The sequence below is a fragment of the Sorex fumeus genome, unplaced genomic scaffold, assembly GCF_029834395.1.
Source record: "Sorex fumeus unplaced genomic scaffold, SorFum_2.1 ptg000014l, whole genome shotgun sequence".
NCBI lineage: Eukaryota > Metazoa > Chordata > Mammalia > Eulipotyphla > Soricidae > Sorex > Sorex fumeus.
Window position 1 is genome coordinate 34289276 of NW_026606071.1, and position 26030 is coordinate 34315305.

The 26030-nt window shown below is 42.1% G+C and overlaps 1 protein-coding gene across 1 annotated transcript in view; it reads left to right on the top strand.

Moving 5' to 3' along the window:
• The window catches only part of XRCC5 (X-ray repair cross complementing 5), a 117937-nt gene that overhangs the window by 63874 nt on the left and 28033 nt on the right, over positions 1-26030 (top strand). Inside the window, exons 15-16 of the mRNA XM_056111579.1 lie at positions 7085-7178; positions 11356-11425. Coding sequence (XP_055967554.1) covers positions 7085-7178; positions 11356-11425 — 164 coding nt within the window. The remainder of the gene's footprint in view (positions 1-7084; positions 7179-11355; positions 11426-26030) is intronic.

The window sequence follows — 26030 nt, forward strand, 5'->3', positions numbered from 1 at the left end:
TGGTTAAATAAGTTGGCCTTCATTGGTTGTGTGGTAACATGTTGTGAAGAGGCATGAGATTGTCTTCCTAAAACACTTATGTAAGCCAACCTTACTGCAAAATTAAAAAAAAAAATTTTTAAAAATTTGGCGGACTGGGGCCATAGTACAATAGGTAGGGTGTTTGCCTTGCACATGACCGACCTGTGTTCAATCCCCAGCATCCCATATGGTCCCCTGGTAGTATGTGGGGACCATTTGTAGCATCAGAGATCAAACCAACCAAACTTGGAAGGAACTAACGCAATAAATAATCCTTGTATTATCTCTCTGGTTCCAGTAATTTTTCCTTTATGAGAGTTTCTCCCAGCTAAGAACAGGCTTACCTCAAGAGATATTTTAGTAGTTACACCAGATATTAAAGCATTTTTAACTCTATGGCAGTAGTCAAAACCCAAAGTAATAATTGTATCATCAATAAGACATCGAGTATTTGAGATCTGGTTCATGCTAAACTTGTTGAATCCCTTGTGTTAGAAGCAGTTTTTTCATTACACAAGGGCCAGAGCCCCAGCTGATACTATAGCAGAAAAGCAGTACGAGATAGTACCCTGACGTGTAAAAGCTTTGTTTCACCTTCACATTGTAAACTGTCTTTGAAATAAAAATGTTATCTTTTGGACAGGGAACTGAGTTATTAGGATATCTGAGTTCCAGTTCTATCTGTACATTAACTCATATGTAATATTTTTTTTTCTTTTTGGTCTTTATGGAGATAGTCTCAAAATTTCTACATTTTTTCAAGCCTCCCAAGAGTGCAACCCACATCGTCTCAGCAGCTAACCTCACCTAGTTATGGTTAAGATTCAAAACTTGAAGGTCAGGGGATGTGAATTGATGTGAAAGATAGAGAGGCCAAGGTGGCGCCATGACAGGCCCAGTGAAGAACTTGGCCTGATGCGGCCTAAGTTTTGGTTCTCTAAACCTGAGTTACAGTTTTCCCGAAATGAAGCGGTGAGGTCCGCAGAACAACTCATCAGACATGACGCCAGCAAGGGCATCTAATCAGATCAGGAAGGACCCCACCATGCCCACCATATAACCTCAGCCTCCACCCAATCAGAAGTTGCCAAGTAATGGAAGGCCCCCTAGACTGTTGCCAATGAGAAGCACCCCGCTATGTAACTGCTATGTAATGCTGCTGTAAAAACCCCGTGGTCTTGTGGCTAGGTGCTGCTCGCTCCAAGAACACCACTGTGTCAGTGAGCGGGATGGGGGCCCTCGCTTGGACTAGTCCTCGCTCGAGCTAGTCAATAAAAATCCTCTTGCGCTTGCCTTGGAGTCAGCTCCTTGGTGGTATTTCAGGAAACTGAGTCAAAGGCTAACAGGTCCCCTGACTCTGCACTGCGCCCTTTGGCGCAGATTTCTCAGGCGCCGTGTGCCTGTTTCCTCATGGGTGCACAGGTATCAGGATATCCATCTCAGAGTTTTCATGCGTGTGACCGAGTTGTGTCTCTGGAATCTAGCACAGTGCTGACACATGGTATAAGAACGCGGTGTTTGTGAGGCAATGATTTACCGAATCTTAGTCATGGTCCTGGTACTCTGGTGACATCTGTGGTGGTGATGCTGATGACAGTGGCTATGATTTCACAGAGAAAATAAAGGTCAATAGGGAAGAAGTCCTCCTTTTTCAAGCCCATATTATCTAATGTACCTGGAGTACACTGTGTTATACTTCCTGTCTCAGTGAAAGAAGGTCACTCATCTCGACCCATGCGAACTCACCTATGTCTCTGGGTGCCATCCTCTTATCTCATGGGGTAGCTTAGATCCTGACTTTGGTTGATTCACCTATTTTATATACCTGGGATCATGCCAAATAGCCTCTGGGGCTAAAAGGGGTCGTGAGTGGAAACAGTTTAAGAAACCCTACCTTAGACTACTACTGATTTTTTCCCTCTTTCTGTATGTTCAGGTTTTCTCGCTGTGCCAGCTTCTTTCATTCTACATACTACCATTTTATTGTTTCCCCCTAAAACAAAATCACATAATTCCTGCTGTTTTCATCCTCTGCTTACTCCCAGTTGTTATTTGTTTTCTTCTGTAAGCGAGATTTGCTGGAAGAATGTGGGCATTGCTGCTTTACCTAGTGATCATGATATTGGGCTTCTGCCCCCATCATTTCTCTGAAACATCTTCCCAAGTCCCCGCCCACCCACCCACCTGCCCACCCTCCCTCTCTTTCTGTCTTAATCATGACGACTCCTCATAAAGTGCCTATAGCTGTTGAATACGGATCTGGGACTCAGTGTCCTCTTTGCCATCCTATGAAGTAGGTTCTTTTATTAACTCTTTTCATGGTGGGGACAATGAGGCTTAAGAGGATGATGGAGTCAGAGCGATAGTACAGTGGGTAGGGCGTTTGCCCCGCACGCAGCTGACCCGGGGTTCGATCCCTGGCATCCCATATGATCCCCCAGGCACCACCAGGAGTGATTACTGAGTGCAGAGGCAGGAGTAACCCCTGAGCATTGCTGGGTGTGACCCAAAGAGCCAAAAAAAAAAAAAAGTTGAGACGCATGCCCAAGAGCACAGCTGGTTAAGTGTGAAATGCAGCAGGCAAACTCTAGAATCTGGACTTTTAACTATTCAGCCATGTTACCTTAGCAACACATATCCTAGGACCTTGTATTATTTAACAAACAAGACTTGAAAACTACTAAAAAGTGTCCACTTTAATGCATTTTCGTCCGAATGTCTCTTGATATCTTGATATCTTAATGCCTCTTGATTGCTCAAGTCATCGTATCTAAAATGACTTCCTCTTCTTCCTCCTGCCATACCCTTATCAACCCCTTATGCTCTGACTCTCTATTTCAGTGACTGACACCTAATTTTCTGAGTCATTCCAATTCTTTACCTTCCATATCTAATTGGTTTACTGAATTGTAATCAATTTACCTCCAATCTACTCCTTTCACTTCAAGGTAGTATAGTGGCTAACAACATTAATTTTGAAGTTAAAAGGATTTGATTCAAAATCCTAGTCTCTCTCTCTCTCTCTCTCTCTCTCTCTCTCTCTCTCTCTCTCTCTCTCTCTCCATCCCCCGCCTCATTTTTTTTTCTTTTCTTTTTTTTTTCCTGGTGGTGCTCAGGGGTTACTCTTGGTTCTGCACTCACTACTACTTGGCTCTAATCACCCTTGTGGTACAGGGGGGAGCATATGGGATGTCAGGGATAGAACCCAGGTTGGCCACATGCAAGGGCAGCGCCCTACCCTTTGTACTATCACTTCTGCCCCAAGCATTTCTCTTTAATAAGTTGAAATTGACAAGTTGATTTGTGTCAAGTGGTGATAGCAAATACTTCCCTTTTAGATGGTTGAATAGGAGTTATGACTAAGTGCACAGGATTAATTGTGAACCCCTTTCTTACCAACTGCTTCCAGGATGGTCAAGCTTTTTTGAGCCTTGGTTTTCTCGTTTGTAAAAACAAAGCAATAGTAAACTTGCAGGGTTGTTGAGAAGTTTGAGTTATTTTAAATGTGTTCAGAATGATAAGCATTTAAAAAAAAAACCCAAAAACAAAGGTTAAGTCTTATTGCTAACCTCTATCGACTGACATTACTTTTGTGTAGGACTCATAATAACTTTTTTTTTTAAAGATAATCCTTAAATGAATTTTCTAGGCCAATTTTGTTTGATTTGTTTTTCTGTGCCAACCTGGCTGTGCTTAGGGGCTTGACATAGCTCAGCTTAGGAGCTTACTCCTGACAATATTCAAGGAAGCATGTGGTGTTGGATATTGAGTCTGGGAAGCCCACATGCAAAGCATTTGCTCCAGCCCTTTGAACTGTCTCCCTGCCCCCTCATTCCATCCCATTCTTCCTCCTTTCAATGTATTGTGCATTCTGCTGCCTATGATTTGTTTCAAAACAAACGTACATACCTGATCACCATACTCCTTTAATTCTTTGATTTTGTGTGTGTGTGTGTGTGTGTGTGATGGAACTTTTTGATAATCTGATAAAAGCCCAGAACTCTCTCCCCAGGGAAATGCCCTGACAGTCTAAATTTCACGTATAATTTCAGGTGGTTTATAAGTAACATCTTTGGATGCTTGATTAAAAACTTTGCCTTAATGGCTTTCTGTTACTTTGAATTTAAGATCAAACTCTGTTACATAAATGGGAAAAGTCAGAGAAGCAGAAAGAAAAGAATTCTTGTTCATAATCAAGCTCCCTAGAGATCTGTTCTTCTCACAGTTTTTCTGTCTATAATTGAGATATGTTCTCTCTTTATTTCTACTGCCAGTTTATACCTCAGGCCCTAACCTCATATAGCAGCTTGCTATCTTGCTTGAGGTTATATGCTACTTATCATAATGTTTTGTTGTCTGCTTATCCATTTGTCATTTTTATTTGACTGAGCTTCTTGAAAGTGTTTATTAAATGTATATTAAGTTTTTTATATATATTTAGAGTTTGGACCCTAGCTTGGTGGTTGACACATTGTATTTAGTAACAAACAAATGAATCGCAAACTTTATACATCTACAAAAGAGAGAAAGAACTAAATATCCCAGTACTGTCAAGACACACATCACAGGTGTTCGCATTTGTATGCCTGATTCAATCTTATCTGGTGAATAAGGTCTACTTTCTAGGCCTGAGTTCCTTCACAGATAATTTGGCAATGGTCATTTTCTTTTCACACTTTGCATAGACATTTTGAGTTGAATATATGTAATAATGCTATTAAATGGTCACGGTCACGGTCCTCCCGTTGTTCATTGATTTGCTCGAGCAGGCCCAGTAACGTCTCCAAGGCGTTTGCCTTGCACGTGGCTGACCTGGCTGACCCGGGTTCCATTCCTCTGCCCCTCTCGGAGAGCCCAGCAAGCTCCCGAGAGTATCTCGTCCGCATTAAATGGTCATTCTGGGAAAATATTAACCAGATTAAACATGCACATCTTTTAGTTTATGTTTAGACCTGTTTTCACCTGCCCTGTTCAGAATTGGTTGATGTATTTATCCAAATGGCTTCCTTCGATTTACTTTTGGGAAGTTTAAGAGATCCCGTATGATTCAATTTTGTGAATCAGAACTTATACATGGTTCTTTGTATGTATAATGCTTCTTAACACTGCTCAATAAATTCATTTGTATTTTTAGGAATAGTTGATACACTTGTAGTACTCTTCATCACAGTGTTCTCCTGAGGAGCAAACTGAAGCTCAGAGGATAGTAAATTACTGGACACACTAAACTCTAGACAGACAAAAATTAAGGCTTAATCAGTACCTTTAAGAAGGTCTATTTCCGGGAATGCTCAGTGGCAGAACTGAGATTAGTGTCTTAATCTTCCTCAGTGCCATGTCATCCATCCATCTCTTGTGAATTACTGGCTAGAGTGAACTGAAATTGCCATGGCTTTTGTTTTTAACAGACTCCGATTCTGATGGCATTTTATGCTTCCTGGGGTTTGTGCATTTTTCTTCTATTTTGCCATCAAGGCTGTGTTTTTTTCGTTCCAATTGAAGGGATGAGCTCCGGTGACTCACCCCTCCTAATGGTTCCTGGTCCCCAACTTCCTTCTGCTTCTCTCTTCTCAAAGGGAGAAAAAAAAACACATGATGAATGGGAAAGATTTTTTAAGTAATAACACTGGTAATTTATGTTTGTAACTCTATAATGATCAGTTCTTTCATCCTGCTGGAGGTGGAGAGTCATTCTTGAAATACCCTGGAGTAAGCCAATTGAGGCTGTATTTTGCTCTGCTTTATTTTAAGGGTAACCTTTTTTCTCATGTTTCATTTTGTAAAGGTTGAACTTTTAAACAAAAACAAGTCACGTTTTAAGATACTAGATCTCAGTTACGAATTTCTCTTCTCATCCACCCATTTCTTGATGGCTGCTTTTAGATGGTTTGTGAGGGAGAAAAACCTTCATACCGTTATGTTCAAGAACTTCAGGATTATGAGCAGAGTCTCCGGATTGGATTTTCCTCTCCTTTGCAATTATCTTGACCTCCTCTTGACTTTAAGGCAGGCTGTTAAAGTCAGCATGTTATTTGGAGGCAAGAAGTTGGGTGTGCTGTGGAGTCCTGTCGCTCCTCACACAGCTGCTCTTGGACTCTGTTAGCATATCCGGTCTTAAACCCAGCAGAATTAGGTCTACAAATTAAAAGTTGCCTTTCAAAAGTGCCTTGTGTTGTTGTTGTTCTTGTTCAAGTTAGTTTGAGACTTCTGTAAGAGCAAGCTGTTGCATAGTTAATTAAGGGTTATTTAGTACGCTTTGACAGTTGTAAATAAATATGCGCTTAGGAGACACTCACAGACATTATGGAGAAGACGGATTATTAGACCAAAGGGTGTCTTTGTACCTGGAAAGCTTATTTGCCATCAGTTCCGAGACAAACGCTACTAGCAAATCATTTCTGCTAAGTCAATGGATGTCTCACCATAGAGTTAAGTTTCTGTTACCTGTGTTGCACGTTCACCTTTTCTTTTTCTTTTTTTTTTTTTAGTAGACACCATGAGGTACAGTTGTAGACTTAAAAATTTTTGTGCTTGGGGTTCACCACTTTCAAGGAGCTTTGTGATGCAGCTGCTCATTATGACTTTTGTGCCACCAGGAAACTAAAGCCAGGGCTGCCAGGAGGGATGAGTGGGCATAGGGAGATGGGCCACTTTGTTAAAAATGACCAAGAGGGTTCCTTACTTGTTTCCGTCCAATGAAAAATAAATGCATGCTTTTTGTATCAGCAAACGCGATAGCACAGTGGTAGGGTGTTTGCCTTGCATGCAGCCAACATGGCCGACCCGAGTTCGATTCCTCCGCCCCTCTCGGAGAACCCCGCAAGCTACCTAGAGTATCTTGTCCACACGGCAGAGCCTGGCAAGCTCCCCGTGACGTATTCGATATGCCAAACACAGTAACAACAAAGTCTCCAATGGAGATGTTACTGGGCCCGCTCGAGCAAATCGATGATCAACGGGAGGGCCTTTACTTTACTTACGTTACTTTTGTATCAGCAGCTCTGGCTTTGGCATTACGTGTTTTTGGTTTTAAGGAGGAAAAACCCATTTTCTTTCTTTCCAGCCATGAAGAAGGACCCACATCTAAAAAACTCAAGACTGAGGAAGGGGAAGCCCCATTTAGTGTCAGTAGCCTGGCTGAAGGCACTGTCACCTCTGTAAGTAGAACTTGGTCTGTGTGCTAACCAACCCTTTTGAGGAGGTTGGGATTCTGGGAAGAGTACATTAAAAGATAGTCATTTAACCGATCTCTAGTCCTTCCTATATATAAACTGTGCAAGCCTAGTTAACACTTTTTTCTTTAGGTAATTACTGTTAGTAAATTATTTATAAAATTATTTTCCATTTTGTGTTATATAGAATAGCACTCTAGCACTGTCCTCCTGTTGTTCATCGATTTGCTCGAGTGGGCCCAGTAACGTCTCCGTTGAGACTTATTTTTACTGCTTTTGGCATAGCAAATACATCACGGGTAGCTTGCCAGGCTTTGCTGTGTGGGCAAGATATTCTCGGGAGCTTGCCCGGGCTCTCCCAAGAGGGGCAGAGGAATAGAACTCGAGTCTGCCGCGTGCAAGGCAAATGCCCTACTGCTGTGCTACTGCTCTTGCCCATTGCATAGAATACAGTATAATATTTGGAGATATGGGGTGAAACATCTGGCAGCGCTTTTTGTAGAGGTTTTTGTTTTTCATTTTACAGTTGTCCATTTAAAATGAAAAGTGGAAGGTTGAAGATAATTTTGTCTTGGTATTTGCAAGTCTTAATACTTCCCCAGCCACCCTGGCAGTGCTTGGGGATCTCCAGTGCCTCGTGTGGTGGTACTCGGGAGACATACCGAGGATTAGATCAGAATTGGCTGCGTGTTGGGTACATGCCTTAACCCTTTTGCTATCTCTCCAGCCCCCCTCCCACCCCCCACCACGGATGATTAATACTTGAGACCACTAGTGGAAAGGATTTTTGGAAAATGAACATACCGGCTTATTTTGGTTTGGTTTTGGGGCCACTCCCAGCTGTGCTTAGGGCTTACTCCAGGCTCTGTGCCCCATGGATCACTGCTGGCCATGCTCAGGGGCCTTTATTGGGGTACCAGGGGATTAAGCCCAAGATGGCCACATGCTAGACAAGCTCCTCCGTCTGCTCTGCTGTCCAGCCCCCAAACACGTTGGGCTTACCTTACTTTGGCTTTTGTTTGTTTGCTTGTTTGGGGGCCACACCCAGTGGTGCTCAGGGCTTACTATTGGCTCTGCACTCAGCTATTGCTCCTGAGGGATTGAACCCAGGCAGGGTGTGTGCAAGGCTACCACCCTACCCACTGTACTATCATTCCAGCACCATTTTATTTTTTTAAATCAAATCTCATTAACTTACCATTGGAGTATAGTACTGCAATGCTTTCGGAGTATTGGGGCAAGAATTAGCTCCCACGGGCTGACACGGGTGCTTTGCCATTTGGGGCCCCAGCTTCAGCCCTGGCACTGCATTGTCCCCTGTTGTCCACTGCCAGAAACAGTCTCTGAGCAATGCTCGAGCGGGCCCAGTAACGTCTCCATTGGAGACTTTGTTGTTACTGTGTTTGGCATATCGAATACTCTCAGTAGCTTGCCGGGCTCTCCGAGAGGGGCAGAGGAATTGAACTCGGGTCGGCCACGTTGGCCACTTGTAAGGCGAACGCCCTACCGCTGTGCTATCGCTCCAGCAAATCGATGAACTGAGCAATAAAAATTTTTAAAAAAATTAGCATAGATTCACAATTGTGCCTCACCATACCTACCTCCAAATTTCTGGGGATTTCACAGTAACAAAATGACTGCCAATATCCATTCTTCACACCCCGCTTCCCCTTTTCCTTTGGCTCCTACCACAATTTTTATATAGTCTAATAGTTTTTTATGGGTTTTTTTTTTTTTTTTTGCTTTTTTGGGTCACACCTGGTAATGCACAGGGGTCACTCCTAGCTCTGCACTCAGGAATTACTCCTGGCTGTAGCTCAAGGGACCATATTGGGAATCGAACCCAGGTCAGCCGTATGGAGGGCAAACACCCTACCTGCTGTTCTATCACTCCAGCCCCTAATAATCATTTTTGTGTCTCTTGCCTTTTTGCTTGCTTTGTTTAATTCCACAGATGAGTAAAACATTAGCAATTCACTTTCACTTCCTGACTCAGTTCTCATCCATGTTTTTGCAGTTGGTAGAATTTCACCCTTTTTTAGTGGTCGAGTAGTATTCCACTGAGTATGTATGCTGGAGGTTATTTCTCCAGCCTTCTCTCAACGAGCATTTAAATTGGCTGTATTGTAGTTATTGTTAATAATGTTGCTGTCGTCATAGGGGTGCAGATATCCTTTTGAATTAATATTTTTAGGTTTTTCAGATAAATGCCTTAGCAGTAGTACTGCTGGATATTATGGCATATTCATTTTATAATTTGTTTTTAGGAGTTTTTTTGTTTTTTTGTTTTGTTTTGTTTTGTTTTTTGAGCCACACCCAGTGAAGCTCAGAGGTTCTTCTTCTAACTTTGAGCTCAAGAATCATTCCTGGCCATGCTCGGAGGTATGGGGTAATGGGGATTGAACCCGGGTTGGCTGTGTGCAAGGCAAGCCCTTTACCCACTGTACTATCTCTCTGATCCCTCATTTTATGTTTTTAAAGGGCTCTTTGTGTTATTTTTCAGTGTGGCTGTACCAATTTACATACTAAGTGACATTATTTTGAATCAGTGGAGCTGAAAAAGTGTCTCTTCCTAGCAAAATATACTAGGGAGATAGCATTAGAGCATGCATTTCCCTGCTTGTAAAAGAAGTGCTCTTAGCTTAACTGAACATCTGGAAAAAGATTTAGTTTTTATTTTAGTGTTTTGTTGTAAAGGAGAAAATGATAACTTTGTTCTGAAAGCTTTTCTGACTGCTATGCCAGAGAAAACTGGAAACGAGTATATTCTTGTACACTTTCTTTTGTTTTCTTCCTTTATTTAATTTTGGGTTTGGGGCTACACCCAGAAAGATTCAGGAATTACATCCAGCATTTGAAGGACCCTGTGGGATGCCAGAGATCCTACCTGGGTTGGCCTCATGCAAGACAAGAGCCCTCCCATATTTTAGAGGAAGCAATGCTGTACTCTCTCTCCAGCCCCTGTTTGCTTCCTTTAGTTGGGTGATACTTAAACAATAGGGGTTTTGTTATTTGAGATTTTCCCACTTAGCAGTCATTTTTTTTTTTTAAGATGCAGGCAATGCCTTGAGTGTTGGGTTTTGGTTTTTTTTTTTTTTTTTTGCTTTTTGGGTCACACCCTGCGATGCTCAGGGGTTACTCCTGGCTCATGCACTCAGGAATCACTCCTGACGGTGCTCGGAGGACCATATGGGATGCTGGGAATCGACCCTGTGTCGGCCATGTTGGCTGCGTGCAAGGCAAACGCCCTACCCGCTGTGCTATCGCTCCAGCCCCTTGAGTGTTGTTTTTAATACAGATATTATTAATGTACATATATATTATATGTGGGGAAAGTTGGTTTGGGAGAAATTTATCAGTGATTTAAATGATAAACAATTGAAAAATAAAACATTCAGAATCTTTGTCTTATAAAAAGGTATGGGCAATGCCTTGAACATTATTTATTTTTTTCAATCACCATGAACTACAGTTACAAAACTTTTATGTTTTGAGTTTCAGCCATACAGTGATCAAACACCATCCCTCCACCACTATACATTTTCCGCCACCAACGTCCCCAGTATCCCACTCCCCCACCCTGTCCCACCCCTCCGTCTGCCTCTATGGCAGAAAATTTCCTTCTCATTCTCTATGTAGCAGTTATTCTTTAAACATAATTTGCTTTTTCTTTGGGAGGCTATGTTCAACCTGGGCATAGTTAATATATTCTGCCAAAAGCTCTGTGCCTATTAAGGGTCAGGAGTAAAACCCCAAAAAAGAAGTCAGGCTCTTCTCATGTCATCTTAGGGCGGCAGATATATCATGGAGTGATAACCACGCCCCTTTCCTACTAGGTTGGGTATCAGGGTACATACAGGTAGGCTGCTACCATCAGGCGTTCAAGCTAGGTTGCCTCGACTTACATGATACTTCTGATCCCTCTGGAAAGAAGCCGGCTTGCATAGAGTGGTAAATCAAAGATTATCCAAGGCAGCAATTTGGCCACAAGGATGCTGCTTTTAACCGAATCCTGGAAATGAAAATGAATAGAAAGGGCCTTCCCTTGTGTTTGTTTTTCTTTTCAAAGATCACGCACAACTACACTAAATGATCTTGTATTGCCCGGGGTGCTGGCAATAAGAAAAGTGATCCACAGCTTTATTGTCTGGGTGTATTTTAGGTTGGAAGTGTGAATCCTGTGGAAAATTTCCGCCTGCTAGTCAGGCAGAAGAATTCCAGCTTTGGGGAAGGTGAGTGCTCTCCTATTGGCCCAGCGTCCCTATAATTAGGTTAATGGATATAACGTCTAGATGAACAAGTCCTGCTGTTCAGCCGGGATGCTTTATTTAGCAGTTTTCTTTCCTGCCACTGCTGTGTGATCACCCCTGATTAGTGAGCTCGCTGTGCCCTATGAAAACACGGGGTCAGTCATCCCAGGACAGCTCTGCTGGAACCGGCATTGAACTCCTCCCTGGGCTCCTGGAAAGAGAGCTCAGAACTAGAGCTTGGAGCTCTTCATTTCATTTCACTTCATTGGAGTTCTTTGCGGCTCTATGAGTGAGCCTGGAATACAATGCTGTTCTTTTTGGTTTGCCTCGTTTTCTGTTTTCAGAGACAGGTCATTCTTCTTGAAGTCCCAAGGGTTTGAGTCTCTTTCTTTTATTTTTCCTCTTTTTTTTTTATTTTGTTTGTTTGTTTTGGGATGGGGATGATTTGGGCCATAGCAAGCAACGTTCAAGGATTTATTCCTGGGTCAGGAGTGACCCCAACAGGACTCTGGGGAACATGTGTGATACAAGGATTGAACCCAGTTCAGCCATGTGCCTTACCTTCCTACCTGTGGATGAACCAGCTTTTCTAGAATCCTAAAATGACCTCGCCACTGCCCCTAGATTTGATCCTTTTGAATTTGACATCTGCACATATTTCTTAGCAGATAGAACCTAGAATTCTATTAGGGTTTGTCTATGGTTAAAATTACTTCCAGGGATGGGCAGAGTGTTTCTAAAAGGCGGTTTTCAGGTTTGTTTGTCTTCCCTTAAAAGGATGGCGGCGGTCAATCATAATCAGCTGGGACTATCTGGACAGAAGCTTCCTTATATGTGTTAGTGCTGCCTTTGAGCCGGTCAGCCTTCTTGCCCCTTTCTTCTGTGAGTGATTCTGACTTCATGTGTGCACAGACTTCTGCTTACCTCTTGGCATTTTAGAGGAAGCAAACACCAAAAAACCTTAAAACTCCTTCATTCTGGCATCTTTATTGCCTAATGGAGGTTGAGGGCACCGTACTGATTTGAACCTGAGAAACCTAGCAAGACAACTGAACTGGCTGGGCTGCTGACCACAGTAAGTGGGCAGTCCACCAAGCCATGTCTCATTGGCAGGGAGAGCACAGGCCAAACCCAGGAGAACTTTGCTAGGAGTTCTAACTTCCTCACCCTAGCTCTAGGCATTCTTTGTGCTCAAGAGATGGAGAAGAACTTTTTTTTCCCTGTTAGGAATTTACCCTATAGAAGAGACGCTTTTGCATTTTAATACAAAAACAGAACTACATATCAGTAAAGGAAATCTGACGTTCAGGAGACAGGTTTCCAGAAGGATTTGTGTCAAGGGGAGCTCAGAATTTCTTTCCACTTAGTGGGTGGGTCAAAGAAGTCTGTCATGACCTCGTGCCTGTGCTGTTGTTTCTTTGGCTGCGAAGTATGACCATGATGACAAGTCAACAAACTATATTCTATCATGGTTATGTCTTTGGAGAAAGATTGAGACCTTAACTAACTTCTGATGTTGACAGTTACCCTGGCCAAAGTCCAAAGGTTCGACCTTTGAAGTGGTATGTTTTCTTTAGGAACTAAGTGTGCCTTCATCTTCAGTACAAAGCCAGTCACTAGATAATGCCTGTGTATGCCCGTCATTATGCTGGCGTTATGAAATACTTTCTTTGTCCTAATTACCACATATGTCAATCCTGCATTCGTACAAGCAACTAGGGAAATGTTAGTGTTCAACCCACTGGTCCGAGAATTTTCTGGGAAAGAGAGTTGGGTGTTTTGTTATGTTTCTTTTTGGACCACCCCAGCGATGCTCAGAAATCATTCCTCATGGTGCTTGGGGGTGGGATGGAGGGGTCATATGGATGTCAGGGATTGAACCAGGGTCAGCTGCGTGCAAGGCAAGCACCCTACCTGCTCTACTATGTCTCTGGCTCCCGAAAGTTGTTTTTATTAGGAAAATACTTTGATAAATACTTAGGGTCAAATCTGAGTCTTTGTCCCTAGACTTGATTGTTGACTGGTGCTGGGATTCAGAGGACAAAGGGGGAAGTTACTGCCTTAATGGAAGTCAGAAAACTAGAGCTTGTTTATGAGAGCCAGGGAAGAGGAGAATAGGTCAAAGGCTGAGAAAATGAACCCACGAAGGGCACAGTGGCCTGTGATATGTTCCCAGCTCAGACTGACTGCAAATCTTCTGTTAGAAAAGCTCAAGAAAGTAGGATTTGTGTGTTCTGTTTAAAGAAACTGGTGAAGAGACCGAGTTTGGGTGCTGAAATTACTTCAGGCAGAGAAAGCATATAAAGGGAACGCGGGAGAGTAGATTCCTGAGAATTTGCTCATATTTTAGGAAGACATAATGACTCCCAGAGGCCCTGTAATTGGGAAGTCAAGGCAATCTCGTGAAAATGGCAAGGGCTTATAGGTTCCATCCAGTAATACGGCCCGCATTTTACAGTTGGTAGAACTATAAAACTCCAAGTAATGAGCTTGCCCCAGACTCACACCAGATTCAAATCCACGACTCCTTGAGATATTACTGAGGTGTACAATTTCTCCTGGTTCTTACTGGCCTTCCCTCCCCCCCCCCCAAGCATCTTATTTTGATTTTTATTGTTGTTGCTTAAAACATTGTAAGGATGAGGGGGTTGAGGACACCTCCGTGGCCCAAATGATACCTGCCTTGCCAGTGCGAGGCTGCTAGTGGATCATGCGCTGAGCACAGCCCCACCCCGCTCCGTGCTCCAAGTGCATGTGAGCACTGCAGCTAGAATGTGTGACCCCCCTCACACCACCCCTCCATCAAGCACTGCAGCCAAAAACTTTGTGAGCACTGTGGCTGGGTGTGTCACTCCTGCCAGCACCTGCGTGAGCACCGAACTGTGCAGCCACCAGTGAGCACGACAGTCGGAATCGTGTGTGAGCATGACAGTCAGAATTGTGAGTACGACAGTCAAGAATTGTGTGTGAGCACCACCACTAAAGGCTAGAAGCCCCGGTGAGCATGTGCACAGGCAGGCCAGCTAAAATGTGCCGAAAGTAGACTATAGACCGAACATGACGGCCACTCAATATCTCTATTGCAAACCACAACACCCTAAAGGAAAGAGAGGGCAAAAGGGAATGCCCTGCCACAGAGGTGGGGTGGGGTGGGAGGGGATGTGGGTTGGGCGGGATACTAGGATCATTGGTGGTGGAGAATGGGCACTGGTGGAGGGATGGGTACTTGATCATTGTATAACTGAAACCCAAGCATGGAAGTTTGTAAGTCTACAACTGTACCTCATGGTGTTTCACTAATAGCACTGCACAGTAGCACTGTCCCCCCCATTTTTCTTCGATTTGCTCAAGCAGGCCCAGTAACGTCTCCATCGTGAGACTTGTTGTTACTGTGTTTAGCATATCGAATACGTCACGGGGAGCTTGCCAGGCTTTGCCATGTGGGCGAGATACTCTTGGTAGCTTGCCAGGCTCTCCGAGAGGGGTGGAGGAATTGAACCCGGCTCGGCCGGGCCGGCTGTGCGCAAGGTAAACGCTCTACCACTGTGCTATCGCTCCACCCATTTCACTAATAAAAAAATAAATAAAACGTGCACCCCCTCTGCTCACCCCCCACACACACACAACAAACCTCCCAGCCAAGTGTGTAAGCCCCACCGCCTAGCACATGCCAGCCCTGATCATCACAGAACAAAGGAGAGCAGGGGAGGATCTAAAAGTGCCTCTCTGTGGGACTTTGGATGTGTTAGGCATCCTTGGATGCGGACCGTGAGCAAGTCCCGGCCCATTTGCCAGTTTCGAGGGTGGCATGCCCTCTGAGCAACCCCCTCAGGCTGGGGTCGGGCATAGCTGCCCTGTGATGTCCCAAAAGCCGACTCGCTGCCAAGCTGGGGGTAAGACGCAGCTTTCCACTAGATAGCACCTTGCGCTACTGGGTGAGCTCAACTTGACTTCCCTTTCATCCTTCCCTTTCTGGCTCCAAGCCACGGGAATTGGTTTTCCTTCGTTGATTCTCCTCCCTTTGTTCTTCTGCCTGGGCATCTTGACTCAGGCCTGTTGTGGGCCAAGTCTCTTTTCCCTTTCAAGCATAAAGTACTTCTGCATCCTGAGACTGTCTCCCGGCTGCTGATCTTCTTTGTCCTTCCCAGGGATCTCTGCTTAGGACAGAGGAAGGAGAAACCACGCATTTTTCTAGTCTCTTTTTTTTTTTTTTGCTGGGGGCTGGGGGAGCGTTGGGAGGAGGGAGGGAGGCTTGGGCCACATCCAGAGATTCTCAGAAACTCGGTCTGGCTCCGTGCCCAGGAGTAACCCCTGGCAGTGATCTGGAGCCCCTGGACAGTGCTGGGCATTGGAAATGGGGTTGACTGGCTGCAAGGCAGGGACCTTAACTCCCGCCTATCTCTTTGGCCCAGTTTGTCTGCTATTCTTCTCCTCTCTTCTCTTTTCTGGTTTTAGAATTTTCTGCCAAAAGCACGAATGACACCAGAGAACTGGTAAAATTGTTTTACTCTTAGCACTTGGCATTTTCACCTATTGCTCTGGACTAAAATATGGGTAAAGACTTGTTGTCTGATCTAGTAATCGCATAGTCAAAGGAGAATGTTGTGTCCCATTTTCTGATCAGAGCAGTTTACAGAAGGCCGTTACATATTCTCTCACTCTCTGTTTTGTTTTCTTTCTTTTTTTTTTCTCTTTTTTTTGTGGCAGTGATTTTTTTTAATTGAATCACTGTGAGATACAGTTACAATCTTTCATGTTTGAGTTACAATCACGCAATGACCAAATACCCATCCCTCCACCAGAGCGCATTCCCCACCACCAATATCCCCAATATATCCCCCCTTTCCCACCCTCCCACTGCGTCCATGGCAGATAATATTCCCCCATACTCTCGCTCTACTTTTCCTCTCTCTCCTTTTGGGTGTTGTGGTTTGCAAAAGAGGCATTGAGTGGCAATCATGTTTGGTCTATAGTCTACTTTCAGCATGCTTCTCTCAACCTGGGAGGATCCTCCCAACACCCTTTATTTGGTGCTCCCTTCTCTATCTGAGCTCCCTTTTCCCCTAGCATGTGTGGCTGGCCTCCAAGCCACTGAACAAACCTCCTCCGGCCACTCTTGAGTGTTAGTCTCCTATTTTGTTACTTTATGATCCCCAGATAAATGCAATCTTTCTGTGTCTATCCCTCTCTTTCTGACTCATTTTGCTTAACATGATACTTTGCATGTAGTACCACTTGTATGTAAATTTCATGACTTCATCTTTTCTAACAACTACATAGTTGAGTCCAGACTTCTTGCATGCCCAGCATACCGTCATTCACTGAGCCATCTCTCTCTTTCTCTCTCCTTTTAATTTTAAAGTATAGTTCATAAAACTTACTTCTGTAAGAGCTTCCAGTACTAAATAGAATAGCATCTACAGTTCTATTCTTTGGAGGAGCACTGACCCATTTGCACTGCTGTTTACTAACATTATATGATTTTGGCCATGAACCATGGTTTAAATTGTGGATTCGCAAGAATTGAGATGTAAAAGGAATTTCTTTTGTGTGTGTTGTTTTTTTTTTCATAGTGGGCTCTGATTTACGTAATATTGGGTATGAATTATGTAACCTCTCATAGCTCTTTCCAGATAAAGAAAAGATTTAGAAAAGCCCTCTATCTATTTCTCACAAACCTTCTAAATTTAAGGGGGAAAGTTATGTCAAATACCTTGAATGTCTTGAATGAAGGCTGCTAACCCAAAAATTAAAATGGAAGTATTCTTGAAAGTTTGTTTTTGTTTTTTAATAGTTTGACATACTTTCTCAGTCCTTCCCCCAAATAGCAGCGATACATCTGGTCATGAAAGAGAAATATATCATTACAGGTTTCTTGGTGGTTTTGTCTATACTTTTTTGTATTTCTTACTAAGTACCATGTTGTTCTTCATTGGTATTCCTTTTTTTTTTTTTAATGCGTTCAAATGGTTAAACTTCAGAATTTGATCTGTTTCTTTTTTTTAATTATTTATTATTATTATTATTATTGCTTTTTGGTTCACACCCAGCAATGCACAGGGATTACTCCTGACTCTGTACTCAGAAATCACTCCTGGCGGTGCTCGGGGGACCACATGGGATGCTGGGAATTGAACCCGGGTCGGCCGCGTGCAAGGCAAACACCCTACCCGCTGTGCTATCGCTCCATCCCTGATCCAGGTTTCTTTTATGCTTCAATCAACAACAAGTAATCTCATTTGAAAACACAAATTTATGGGAAATCTAAATAAATATCTGCTACAGATATACCTTGCGGTCATTCATGGGGTCACTGCGTGTCAGGACCCCAAGGCTTTTGCGCCTTCCCTGCTGTAGGCTGAATCCCAGACACTGGCACAGATTTCTGTGGTTGTGTGGAAGACAGTGATCCCGTTCCATGTAGCTTGCTCCTGGGTCTTGGGACTTAAACTTCTTTATTGGCTGCCTATGTTTCATGAAGTGGTGCAGCACTACCCTGAATTTACGTTTTCATATAATAGAGCTCATCAACCAAGTAATTAGAATGAATTCACTGAGATGAAGACGAAAGGAAAAAGAAAAGGAACCTTTAACATATGACGGAATTCTTTTTTTTTTTTTATTGAATCACCGTGATTTCATGTTTGAGTTTCAGCCATACAATGATCTAACACCCATCCTTCCACCATTGGTGCACATTTTCCACCACCAATGTCCCCAGTATCCCCCTCCCCCCAGTCCCACCCTTCTCCCTGCATCCATGGCAGACAATTTCCCCCATACTCTCTCTCTACTTTGGGGCATTATGGTTTGCCATACAGATACTAAGAGGCTATCATGCTTGGTCCTTTATCTACTTTCACCGCACATCTCCCATCCCGAACGATCCCTCAGCCATCATTGACTTAGTGATTCCTTCTGTTTTCCAGCTGCATTCTTCCCCAGCTCATGAGACAGGCTTCCAACTATGAGGGCAGTATTCCTGGCCCTTGTATCTACTGTCTTTGGGTGTCCGTCTCATATTATGTTATTTTATATTCCACAAATGAGTGCAATCATTCTATGTCTGTCCCTCTCTTTCTGACTCATTTCACTTAGCATTATACTCTCCATGACCATCCACTTACAAACAAATTTCATGACTTCATCTTTTCTAACAGCTGCATAGTATTCCATTGTGTAGGTGTACCAAAGTTTCTTTAACCAGTCGTCTGTTCTGGACACTTGTGTTGTTTCCAGATTTCGGCCATTGTGACTAGTGCTGCAATGAAAATATAGGTACAGATGTCATTTCTACTGTGCTTTTTTGCACCCTCGGGATATATTCCCAGATGTGGTATTGCAGGGTCATATGGAAGCTCAATTTGCATGACAGAATTCTACAGTGCCACACACAGGAGCACATTAACAGGGACTTTAGAGTCCAGCGTTTATTTCAGGGTTCCCACTGAAAAGCTGCATCTGTCTCTAAAGCCCTTTCAAGTTCCCATTCATCTGTGGATTAGAACATCTCTAATTACAGGATACAGCGCTTATAAAATATAGCCTCGCTATCTGTTAAAAAAAGAAACAACTGGAAGTGTGAAAGAGGATAAAAATCTGTTTGCAGTCATTATGTTCCCATGGAGCACTTAAATTTCTTCTGAGAGCATTAGAGAGAATCTGTACGCGTTATCGACCCGTGTTCCTATTTTCTCCCAGAGTTTTTTGTTTTCTCGTGCTGGTGGTTTAGCTGCTCACTTAAACTTGCTGAGTATTTTGTTGTTATTATTGTTGTTGTTGTTAAAAATGGGAAAGGGTACATTTCCCTAGGGCCGAGAATGTGGAACTCCTATGAATGCAGTGCAGGCCTACATTTTACACAGTGAGTGACCCGGCGTTGAGCACTGGTGGGGGGGCAGGGGCAGCAGCCATGCAGTAAGGCTCACCTTAAGTGCTCATAGACATGCTAGAATGATAATGAGTGATTTGGGGAGAGTCTGTTACCAACTTGCTGTGGGAGTTCACTCTTGCAGTAAGTGCTAATGAGAGTCATTTGAGCCAGAGCTGGGTTGAAGTACTTACACTTGGCAATTAAGTTCTCTCGCTCAGCGGCCTATGTCTTCTGTGTTCCTTCCTAGGCTAGAGCATTGTCATGGAGGGCAGTGCACTTGGTTCTCCTTGAATCGGGCTGCCTTCGAGATAGCTTTCGAAGCCCAGCTGGTTGAAAAAGGAAACTGATTTCAGATTGTGCTGAAGTGCAAAGTACTTTAATCAATGACTTAAAGTGACTGCTCTGGCAAACAACAGAAGCTCTTAACCAATTAAGATGTTTAGGAAAGTATGTTAGGCTTTTGTTAAAATAGTCACTAATCAGCTGAAATGTGTTCAGAGGAGCCTGGAAACAGCTTGGAGACCCACTTAAATGCAATAAAATGTTTTGGTCCTACCCTTTCAGATTGCAAGCTCCAGGCAAAAAATATGCTGACGCAGAAAGAAGTGGCGAGTATAATATGGTACAGTTAGGCATGTCTATTATATCCATCGGTGTCTACATAAAACAAATAATTATGTATGGATATGTATGTAAAGGCACGCTTATTTCTTTGGCCAGAAAAGAGAGTTTGATTTAGATAGAAACCGAAATTTCAGGAGGACTCAAGCCTTTTTCATCTTAAATGCTTTGGGTATGGGAGAAAAGTTAAGTTTGGGGTTTGGCTATATATATTTTTTTCCTTTCCCAACCAGCTGTTCTCAGGGCTTATACTCCTGGTTTTGTACTTAGGGATCACACCTGGTTGTGCTTAAGAGAGACCACTGCAAGGGCTGGGTATTGAACCCAGTTCAGCTGCATGCAAGTCAAAGATCTTAACCCCTGAACTATCTTTTCAGCCTCTGACTTATCTTTTTAGAGGTATTTTTTAACATTAAAAGTTTTTAACTAGACTCCTTTATCATTTTTTTCTTTCATAAGCTATCCTTTTATTGTTATATGGAAGAAATCTTTCCCTAGCCTTAAGTCACAAAGATTCTGTTTTTCCCTGAACATTTTAGCTCTCTTATCTATGTTGAGTTGATTTTTGTAAATGGGTATAAAGGGTTGGAGTTTGTTGTGCTTCAGAGGGATGACCCCTGGTCCCTGCACCTTGTCTTGAATTGACTGACTTTTTCCTATTGAATTGCACCTTTTCCTTGCACCTTATTGGAAATCAGGTGACAATCAACGTATTGATTGCTGCTGTTCTTCAGATCCCTGTCCACTTTTCATTATTACCTTGTTTTGATTGCTTTCTGCTTATAGTAAGTGTTGAAGTGCCATAGCATAAGTCTTTTAATACCGTTCTTTAAAATTGTTTTATACTGGTTTCATACATTGCATTGCTTGTTTCATACTTTGCATTACTTAATATTATATTTTAGGGATAGTTTTTAAATTTACTCCAAAAATACCACTGAAGTTTTTTTTGTAGGGATTGCATTGAGTATATGGAATAATAATTAAGGAAAGAGCTCCCCTTAATATTGATAATATTGAATTTTCCAATTCATAAATATGGAGTATTTTCCATTTATATCTTCTCTACATAGCAATTTTTAGCTTTCAGTATACATGTCCTGTACTTCTTCTTTTGTATATTTTTTTTATTTTGGGGGCCACAACTCTGCACTGAAAAATCACTCCTAGTATTGCTCAGGGTAACATAGGGATGCTGAGAAATTAACTCTGGTCAGAAAATTATAAGGCAAGCACCTTGTCTATTCTACTATCTCTCCAACCTGCACAAGTCCTGCTGTTCTTAAAACTTTGCCAAGTGTTCTTTTTAATGCAGTTGAGATTGACTTTTTTAATTTAAAGTTTTTTTTTGGGGGGTGGACCCCATGAGAGCTTACTCCTGGCTCTGTGCCCAGGGAACACTCCTGGCAAGGCTCAGGGGACCATATATGGTGCCAGGGATTGATTGAACCCAGGTCAGCTGCATAAAAGGCAAGCACCTTAACCCCAGTACTGTCTCTCCACCCCTGAAGTTTAAGTTTTATGTTGTTTGTTGCTAGTATATAAAAATATTGTTATACATCGATTCTTATATCCTGCCAACTTACTTGTTCATTAGTTCTAATGACTTTTTATATACTCCTTAGAATTTTCTACATATAGATTCATCCTGTTGTTGGGAAATAAAAGTAATTTAAGTTCTTTCCTTCTAGTTTGCATGCTATATCTATATATTTAGGTACTACCTATAACATTTAGTCAGGGTTCTGCGGTAGGGCGTTTGCCTTGCACGCAGCCACCATGGCCGACCTGAGTTCGATTCCTCCGCCCCTCTCGGAGAGCCCGGCAAGCTACCGAGAGTATCTCGCCCGCACGGCAGAGCCTGGCAAGCTCCCCGTGACGTACTCGATATGCCAAACACAGTAACAACAAAGTCTCCAATGGAGATGTAACTGGGCCTGCTCGAGCAAATCGATGAACAATGGGAGGGCCTTTACCTTTACCTAGAGAAATGATGAGAGTTCTGAACATCCTTATTCCTGATCTTAAAGGAGAAACTTTTACTCTTGTGTTTGTTTCTTAGGGAGGAGAGTACCACCTAGCTGTGCTCAGGGCTTCTGCTTCTGTGCTCAGGGATCACCCATAGCAGTGCTCAGGGGAGCACATGTGGTGCCGGGGATCAAACTAAGTCAGCAGCATGCAAGGCAATGATCTTAACCACTGCACTGTCTCTCCTCCAGCTGAAAGCTTTTATTCTTTAAGAATACTCTTACTTATTTTGTTTGTTTGGGGATCACACAGTGGTTCTCAGGGACTACTCAGCTCTCTGTTCAGAGAACCTTGAAGTGCCTGGGATCGAATCCAAGCTTCCTGCATGCAAACCATTTTGAGCTATTTCTTTAGCCCAACACTTTTACTCTTTTACTACTAGTATCATGTTCAAAGTTTCTCTGAGATTCTCATTTGAAGATTGCTCATTTGAAGATGTTCTCTTCATTTTTCAGTTGATTCATATTTTATTATGAATGAGTGTTGAGTTTTTTTAGGTGCATTGAGATAATTATATTTTATTTGCCTCTTAGTTAATTGTTTGGTTGTTAGGCCAGCATTTCTGGGATACATGCCAATTGATCTGGGTAAACAGTCTTTCTGTATATTCCTGACTTAATTTCGCTAATATATTATTAGGAATTGAGTGTTTGTTCTTAAGGGACAGTTTCTTTTTCACATCTTTGACTTTGAAAGGTATATACTAGGCACCGAGAATGAATAAAGAAGTACTCTTTCCATCTCTTTGGAATTGATATTATTTCTTGTTTAAGTATTTGACAGACTTCACTAAAACATTCTGGACTGGGCTCTTTGTGTGGAGTTTTGGTACTAATTGAGTTATTTACTTATTATAGATTTAGGCAGTTTTTAATTTTTTTCTTGGGAGAGCCCGGCAAGCTACCGAGAGTATTCGATATGCCAGACACAGTAACAACAAAGTCTCCAATGGAGACGTTACTGGGCCCGCTCGAGCAAATCGACGATCAACGGGAGGGCCTTTACCTTTACCTTTACCTTGAGTCAGTTGTAGTAATATGTCTTGAATCAGAACTTGTCTATTTCATCTATGTAGCTTGATTTGTTGGCATAAATTTGTCAGCAATTATTTTTCCTTCCATTTGTATGTTTTGTGGCCTGACAGTGATGTTTCTTCTCTCATGAACTAATTTTGATCATGTCTTATTTTTCTTGATAAGTGTAAGTAAAAGTTGAATATCTTTTCAAAATTCTTTTTGTTTTATTGATTTTTCCCTATTATTGTTGATTTCTGCTCCAATCTCTACTATCCCTCCTTTTTTGTTTTTGCTTCCTTTGAATTCAATTTGCTCTCCTTTTTCTAGTTTAAGGTAGAAGCTTAGTATTGGTTTTCACATCATCTGTTTTCCAATATAAGCTTGAAGCTTTTAATGCTACACTTTCTCGGTAGCCAGTTTTTCAGCTGCACACAATAAGTTGTGATGTTATGTTTTCATTTTCATTCAGTTCAAATGCTTTCTAATTTATTTTATGATTACCTCTTTAACCCTTGGATTATTCGGAAGTATTGTTTCATTTCTAAGTGTTGGCGATTCTCCAGATTTTTTTCTATTGTTGATTTTTAATTTAAGTATCTTGTAACTCGCAAGCACATTTTGAATAACAACATTTCTTTTATATTTATTGAGACTTGTTTTTACATCTTAGTATATACTCTGGTCTGGCAAATGTTTTTATGCCCTTTAAAAGAATGTGTATTCTGTTATTGTTAGGTTGAGGATTAAATGTCACTTTGGTCAGTTTTGGGTGATAAGTTTGTTCAAATGTATATCTTTCTTAATTTTCTAAGTATTCTACATGATGTTTTGAATCCTGAAAATAAGTCACTTTGAGTCCTTGTGGACTAGTGAGGCCCCCTATTATCTTTGCATTACCTAGCTAACCAGAAATCTAGAGCCCAAGTGAATTCCTATAGGATACCAATGTGGAAGCAATGTTGGTTCAGATAATATAATGCATGTTAAATGAAAAGTCTTTAGGAATTCAAGGTTTAAGAAAAATTAACTTAGGGCATATACACATTATATGCATATTATTTTCGATTTTTTCCAGTTTCATAGGAAGATTTATTTACATTACTAAATAGCCAGCTTACTCAGTATAAGAAATGCTGTGTAGAAGACGTGAAAAGAAACTTTGTTACATCTACACAATGGAGTACTATGTAGCTGTTAGAAAAGATGAAGTCATGAAATTTACATACAAGTGGTACTACATGGAAAGCATCATGCTAAGCGAAATGAGTCAGAAAGAGCGGGATAGATATAGAAAGATTGCATTCATCTGGGGAACATAAAGTAACAAAATAAGAGACAAACACCCAAGAATAGCCGAGATAAGTACCAGGAGGTTTACTCCATGGCTTGGAGGCCAGTCACACATGCTAGGGGAAAAGGGAGCTCAGATAGAGAAGGGAGCACCAAATAAAGGGTGTTGGGAGGATCCTCCCAGGGTGGAAGAAGCATGCTGAAAGTAGACTATAGACCAAACATGATTGCCACTCAATACCTCTTTTGCAAACCACATCACCCAAAAGGAGAGAGAGAACAATAAAAGGGAATGCCCTGCCACAGAGGCAGGGTGGGGTGCGGGGATGGGGGGGTGGGAGGGATTCTGGGATCCATGGTGGTGGAAAATGGGCACTGGTGGAGGGATGAGTACTTAATCATTGTATATTGAAACCCAAGCACAAAAATTTGTAAGTCTACAACTGTTCCTCTTGGTTTGTCACTAATAAAAATTAAAAAAAAAAAAAAAGAAAAAGAAATGCTGTGTAGACTTCAGAAACTTGTTAGAACAAGGATGCTCTAACTAAGGATGATTAGTTGTGAGAAATTGTGAGTTTACAAAGCAATGCATGGGTGCGGCAATGATGCATGTGCATTTGGTGGTCAAGAGCAGCTCCCCGTCCTCCCCGGGCCTCCCCAGCAAAGAGACGGTCAGAGAAACGGGGACTATAGCCTCATGGTGAAAATGGCCCATTTAATGCAGAGCTGCTAGCATCCATATAGAACATCTGAGGGGTCAGAGGTGTAGGACTGCATGTCATTGTGATTTAGAGTTAAACATTCCTGCAGAGGCAATTCTCTGGGGGAGATGAACTCAAGGAGTTTCTTTGTCTCCCAGGGATATCTCTATTGCTTTTCTCTTTCCCTCTAGTTATATACTTATAAAACAATTAGTCATCAGTTATTCTACTTCTTACCAATACTTACAGTCCTTTGGATAAACACAGTAAGAGATAAAGATTTCCAAATTTCGTTCTCTGGGTTCTGAGAGCAAGTGAGCCTTTACCATAAATCCCAAACTAAGTCCTCAGGCCAGTTCCACTTGTCCTTCCCCATAGGGATCCTGTGTCTTAAGTCACAACAGCTTGCATCAAGACCATGCATTTATGCTTTTTAAACTGCCCCATTTTGATGCGGAGGTAGCTTTGCCACTTGCCCCAGGTCCATCCCAGTCCCATTGGCGGGACCTCCCTTTGGGGGTGTTAGGAACAACAGCAACCGAAGCCTGAGTCAAGTAATTATGACAGATGCTCAGGAGTAGATATATTTCAGAGTCTGTCAACTCCCAAATATTAGGAGCATAGCATTAAGGTCTTTCTGTGTTTAAGCAAAGAACATTTCTCTGTAGTAAAATATGAAAAGGCTATAGGGGAAATAGAAAAGCAAGTAAGTCGCTACAAATACAAAATCCAGAAATGCCAGAAAGTTTTAGCTTATCAGTAATGAAGATTGACTTGGGAAACTCTGACAATGAGGTGTAAAACAAAAAGGAAAGGTTAAAGATATACTCAGGGAATTAGGGATGCTCGCAAGAGCACTGTAAGCTTCGCTGGGAGGGGGAAAAGGGGAAATTCACTGATGAAGCCTAAAACACTTATGGTTAAAAATCCAACAGGAAATGATGCTATTTTTCTCCAATATAAGTTTCATTTTACTTGGTTGTTGTTTTGCTTTGTCTCATACATGGAGGGGAAAATATATGGAATGACTAAGACAGGATTATCCCATAATTGTCCCC